Here is a 6,347-nt window from a genome sequence, read left to right as displayed (position 1 = left end):
AGCAGGGCGGCCAGATCAAGAAACTGGAGAACAACGAGGCCGAGCTGCTCAAGAGACGCAACTTCAAAGTCATGATCTACCAGGTGAGAGTACGATTCCCCAGCTCCTCCACAGCCGCTGCTGGGCTATGGGCGTGGCGGGGGGCCAAACACTCACACAAACTCATCCTGACGGCTGCTCACGTCTCAACAAACCATCTTTCACCCGTAGCTTTCATTCCTCAGTCTATTTATTACAAAAATGTTCTATTTTCTCCAAAGTGGTTCAGATCAGGAGTCAAACATGGGGCACATGAATCTAAACTGGCTTCAGAGCAGGTCCGGTCTGCCCACTGGACCAACCCAAAAGTCTGAAAATGGAGGAAAAGAAAAGAGATTAAGTCCAGAGTACTCACAGCTGAAGGAGTTACAGCAGAGTACTCACAGCTGAAGGAGTTACAGCAGAATACTCACAGCTGAAGGAGTTACAGCAGAGTACTCACAGCTGAAGGAGTTACAGCAGAGTACTCACAGCTGAAGGAGTTACAGCAGAATACTCACAGCTGAAGGAGTTACAGCAGAGTACTCACAGCTGAAGGAGTTACAGCAGAGTACTCACAGCTGAAGGAGTTACAGCAGAGTACTCACAGCTGAAGGAGTTACAGCAGAATACTCACAGCTGAAGGAGTTACAGCAGAGTACTCACAGCTGAAGGAGTTACAGCAGAGTACTCACAGCTGAAGGTTCGATTGGTTTTCTGCACAATAAAGGAAAAACTTTCACTTCTGTTTGTATCTTTAGGTTAATATTCTGTCAGACTTCAGGGGCAGTTTTCCAAACAGACCTTCTCTTACTCTAGTTTTAATTTGACACCAACTCACCGATTGGGAGTGTGAACGTTTGTGTGGTTTGTCTGGCAGCAGGCTGGTTTGGTCATGTGGACTGTGAGGAACATCCGTCAGCTCCGTGTGAGAGACACACAATGTCCTGAGGACAAAGGAAGCGACTTGTCTTCTAAGAGCAGAAGACTTGTCTACACTAAGCTACCCAGAGATTAACTGTCAAGGTGCAAACAGATGGAGGTTGTGATGAACGGAGTTTAGGGTGAGATGATGCGGTTCCAACCCCAAAGCTTGTCCAAACACATCCTCACCTGTGGAAACAATTACAGGATGCTCGCACTTATTTATCAGAAAACATAGCTTCCAGTCATGTTCCATGTTGGTATGCGCCACATTTTCCGAGTTACCACGAATGACAGCATCCAAATAAACCCAGCGAGCTCCACTCAGCAGACTTTATCATGTTTAGCTGACGGAGGTCATTCCTCCTTCGTACTGAGACACACACGGAAGCAAACCGTGGTGTTTGTGATTCCTCCACCATTCCTCCTCGTGGCCTTAATGCAGATCGTTACTCACTTCCATCTGCATGTTCACCACATGTGGCTCCCAGATATTTTTCACAGAGGATACAAGCCTTCACATGTGAGCCGGCGTGCTGCTGAAGCATTCACTCTCCCAAACACTCGGAAAGTCTTTCTTCACCCCCACCTTTCAAAGGAAGATGGAACATAACACAAGCCTGCTGGAGGTGCTGGGGAAGGTGCAGGAGTGTCAGAGGACAGTGGGTGGAGTGAGGAGAAGGTGGAGGAATGTGGGTGGAGTGAGGAGAAGGTGCAGGAGTATCAGAGGACAGTGGGTGGAGTGAGGAGAAGGTGGAGGAATGTGGGTGGAGTGAGGAGAAGGTGCAGGAGTATCAGAGGACAGTGGGTGGAGTGAGGAGAAGGTGGAGGAATGTGGGGGGAGTGAGGAGAAGGTGGAGGAGTGTCAGAGGACAGTGGGTTGAGTGAGGAGACGGTGGAGGAGAGTGGGTGGAGTGAGGAGAAGGTGGAGGAGTGTCAGAGGACAGTGGGTTGAGTGAGGAGACGGTGGAGGAGAGTGGGTGGAGTGAGGAGAGCCCTGCTGCTGCTGTTGTTCTGCGAGGCATTGCTGCGAGGGTTAATGTAGCAGTTCAGGGGTTAATGTAGCAGTTTGGAGGTTAATGCAGCAGTTCGGGGGTTAATGCAGCAGTTCGGGGGTTAATGTAGCAGTTCAGGGGTTAATGCAGCAGTTCGGGGGTTAATGTAGCAGTTCGGGGGTTAATGCAGCAGTTCAGGGGTTAATGCAGCAGTTCAGGGGTTAATGCAGCAGTTCAGGGGTTAATGTAGCAGTTCGGGGGTTAATGTAGCAGTTCGGGGGTTAATGCAGCAGTTCGGGGGTTAATGCGGCAGTTCGGGGGTTAATGCAGCAGTTCAGGGGGTTAATGTAGCAGTTCGGGGGTTAATTCAGCAGTTCGGGGGTTAATGCAGCAGTTCGGGGGTTAATGCAGCAGTTCGGGGGGTTAATGTAGCAGTTCAGGGGTTAATGCAGCAGTTCGGAGGTTAATTCAGCAGTTCGGGGGTTAATGCGGCAGTTCGGGGGTTAATGCAGCAGTTCAGGGGGTTAATGTAGCAGTTCGGGGGTTAATTCAGCAGTTCGGGGGTTAATTCAGCAGTTCGGGGGTTAATGCAGCAGTTCAGGGGGTTAATGTAGCAGTTCGGGGGTTAATTCAGCAGTTCAGGGGTTAATGCAGCAGTTCAGGGGTTAATGTAGCAGTTCAGGGGGTTAATTCAGCAGTTCGGGGGTTAATGCAGCAGTTCAGGGGTTAATGTAGCAGTTCAGGGGTTAATGCGGCAGTTTGGGGGTTAATTCAGCAGTTCGGGGGTTAATGCAGCAGTTCAGGGGTTAATGCAGCAGTTCAGGGGGTTAATTCAGCAGTTCGGGGGTTAATTCAGCAGTTCGGGGGTTAATGCAGCAGTTCAGGGGTTAATGCAGCAGTTCAGGGGGTTAATGTAGCAGTTCGGGGGTTAATTCAGCAGTTTGGGGGTTAATTCAGCAGTTTGGGGGTTAATTCAGCAGTTTGGGGGTTAATGCAGCAGTTCGGGGGTTAATGTAGCAGTTCGGGGGTTAATTCAGCAGTTCGGGGGTTAATGTAGCAGTTCGGGGGTTAATTCAGCAGTTCGGGGGTTAATGTAGCAGTTCGGGGGTTAATTCAGCAGTTTGGGGGTTAATGCAGTGTTTAGCTGAGCAGTGCAGAACATTCAGAGTTTCCACTCTGGACTCTCCAGGACTGGATTGAGTCACTCCACAGATCAGGATCCTGGCGGTTGAACCTCTTCGCTCAGCTGAAGAGCCACTCTGCAACACACCGTCAGCAGAGCGGAGAAGAAACTCCCCCTGAAGTGTTTGAAATCTGTGGCTGGCTGATCACTGGCTGATCACTGGCTGATCACTGGCTGATCACTGGCTGATCACTGGCTGATCACTGGCTGATCACTGGATGATCACTGGCTGATCACTGGATGATTTCTGGCTGATCACTGGATGATCATGATGGCTCTATGGCTCTATGGCTCTATGGCTCTGTGGCTCTATGGCTCCATGACTCTATGGCTTAATGGTTCTATTGCTCCGTGGCCCTATGGTTCCATGGTTCTATGGTTCCGTGGCTCCGTGGCTCCATGGCTCCATGGCTCTATGGCTCCATGGCTCTATGGCTCCATGACTCTATGGCTCTATGGTTCAATTGCTCCGTGGCTCTATGGTTCCATGGTTCTATGGCTTCATGTCTCTGTGGCTCAATAGTTCTATGGCTCCGTGGCTCTATGGTTCCATGGTTCTATGGCTTCATGTCTCTGTGGCTCAATAGTTCTATGGCTCCGTGGCTCTATGGTTCCATGGTTCTATGGCTCTGTGGCTCTATGGTTCCATGGTTCTATGGCTCCGTGGCCCTATGGTTCCATGGTTCTATGGCTTCATGTCTCTATGGCTCTATAGTTCTATGGCTCCGTGGCTCTATGGTTCCATGGTTCTATGGCTCCGTGGGCCTATGGTTCCATGGTTCTATGGCTCCGTGTCTGGCTCTGTTTACGTTGCCAACGATGACATGATGCCAGATTCCTCTTTATTAAAGCAGCAGAGCTCAGTGTGTTGCTCTGGTTTCAATGTTCTGTGCTGTTCTGTTGCTGCTGTAGAGCAGATTGCCTCCAGTCAGCAGAGCAACAGGAACAATGTCGGTGTGTCCACTGGGAATCTGGTGTTGTTTGACCTCTGACCTCTGTCGTGAGCACGGGGAAGTTCTTCCTCTTTAGAGCATCAGGACAGCTCTGGACGCTGTGGACGAAGACGACCCAGACTGATGGACTGAAGCGTCCAGTGTTACAAAGCTCTGCCACCAGATGTGCTGAATGTTAACGGGCTGCGAGGTCAACTCCTGACTGAGGCCTCCTTCACTCCACCACAGACCGGGGAGACGCTCAGGCTGTGTGTGTGTGTGTGTGTGTGTGTGTGTGTGTGTGTGTGTGTGTGTGTGTGTGTGTGTGTGTGTGTGTGCTTTCAATAATAATAATAATAATCATAATAATAATAATAATATGATAAGAAGAAGAAGAGAGGATAGTTTTCAGGCCCCCCAGAGGGTGAATCCATGTGAAACAGTGTTTGTGACGGAGGCCTGGTTTCTACACCGTCCTGTTGGAGCCACACATGGATTCATTCCTTTAATTTTCTGGTAACTTTGTTGAACATTGCAGCCAAAACAGGAAGAAACGGAGTGAGGAAAACAGTGAGGCTGAGAAAACGGAGCAGCAGAGAGCAGAACTGAACTGGAATAACAACCGAACACAGTCTGACAACACACTGACACTGCTAGAGCTTCTCAAACAGAGGGGAAGATATGCATGGACCTGCAGCTCTGCAGTGATTCTATTGACTCTGTAAGGACTCTAGTGACTCTGTAGGGACTCTAATGACTCTGTAGAGACTCTGTATGACTCTCAAGTGACTCTGTAGGGACTCTGTAGTGACTCTGTACTGATTCTAGTGACTCTGTAGACTCTGTAAGGACTCTAGTGACTCTGTAGGGACTCTGTAGTGACTCTGTAGAGACTGTAGACTCTGTACGGACTCTAGTGACTCTGTAGAGACTCTGTAGACTCTGTAAGGACTCTAGTGACTCTGTAGAGACTCCATAGAGACTCTGGTAACTCTGTAGTGATTCTAGTGACTCTGTCGATTCTGTAGAGACTGTAATGACTCTGTAGAGACTCTATAGTGACTCTAGAGACTGTAGACTCTTTTTTTATTTCTTTTTATTTTAGAGACTGTAGACTCTGTAGAGACTCTGTAGAGACTCTCTCGTGACTCTGTAGAGACTCTATTGACTCTGAAGAGACTCTGTAGAGACTCTGTAGAGACTGTAGTGACTCTGTCGTGACTCTAGTGACTCTGTCGGTTCTGTAGGGACTCTAATGACTCTGTAGAGACTCTATAGTGACTTTAGAGACTCTGTAAGGACTCTAGTGACTCTGTAGAGACTCCGTAGAGACTCTGTAGAGACTCTGTAGTGACTGTAGTGACTATGTAGAGACTCTGTATGACTCTCTAGTGACTCTAGTGACTCTGTAGACTTTGTAGAGACTCTGTAGTTATTCTAGTGACGCTGTAGACTCTGTAGTGACTAGTGACTCTGTAGACACTCTGATGATTCTGTAGAGACTCTAGTGACTCTGTAGAGAATGTAGTGACTCTAATAACTCTGTAGACTCTGTAGACACTCTAATGACTCTGTAGAGACTCTGTAGAGACTCTAGTGACTCTGTAGAGAATGTAGTGACTCTAATAACTCTGTAGACTCTGTAGACACTCTAATGACTCTGTAGAGACTCTGTAGAGACTCTATTGACTCTGTAGAGAATGTAGTGACTCTAATAACTCTGTAGACTCTGTAGACACTCTAATGACTCTGTAGAGACTCTGTAGAGACTCTAGTGACTCTGTAGAGAATGTAGTGACTCTAATAACTCTGTAGAGACTCCAGTAACTCTGTAGACTCTGTAGACACTCTAATGACTCTGTAGAGACTCTGTAGAGACTCTTGCAGTTGTGAGTGAGCGACATGTGAACATCATGAGAAGTATTAACAATATGAAGAGGCTGGAGCTCCATCAGGGTCGAGCTGGGTGGAGGACAGAAGGATGGAGCTGGGTGGAGGACAGCAGGGTGGAGGTGCAATGGGGTGATGAGATGCTGCAGGTATCTTCAGGTGGAGCATGTTGAACCTTTTGCTCCTTCTTCTTCTGGTTAAAGATCTGGATCGGGTGTAGCTCAAGGTGACGGTGTTCAGACTCTACATGAACTATGAAAACATGAAGCATGTGGAGCTTCTCCCGTCTCCTAAGAAGAATAATAATAAACCTGTTGGAGAGTGAGAGAGAAGATAAACTGGAAGACGAGGAGGAGGAGGAGGAGGAGGAGGAGGAGGAGGAGGTGTCCTTCATACAGGGAGTGG

General features: G+C 48.4%; 1 protein-coding gene across 1 annotated transcript in view; it reads left to right on the top strand.

The window, feature by feature from the left end:
* cavin1b (caveolae associated protein 1b) overlaps positions 1-6,347 on the top strand; it is a 31,236-nt gene that overhangs the window by 702 nt on the left and 24,187 nt on the right. The window contains exon 1 of the mRNA XM_080468067.1: positions 1-83. This exon is cut by the window's left edge and continues 702 nt beyond it. Within this exon, the coding sequence (XP_080324193.1) occupies positions 1-83 (83 nt within the window). The remainder of the gene's footprint in view (positions 84-6,347) is intronic.

The sequence above is a fragment of the Lipophrys pholis genome (assembly GCF_963383615.2).
Source record: "Lipophrys pholis genome assembly, chromosome: 1".
NCBI lineage: Eukaryota > Metazoa > Chordata > Actinopteri > Blenniiformes > Blenniidae > Lipophrys > Lipophrys pholis.
The sequence above is the reverse complement of the archived record's forward strand: the minus strand, read 5'-3'. Positions and strand labels throughout refer to the sequence as shown.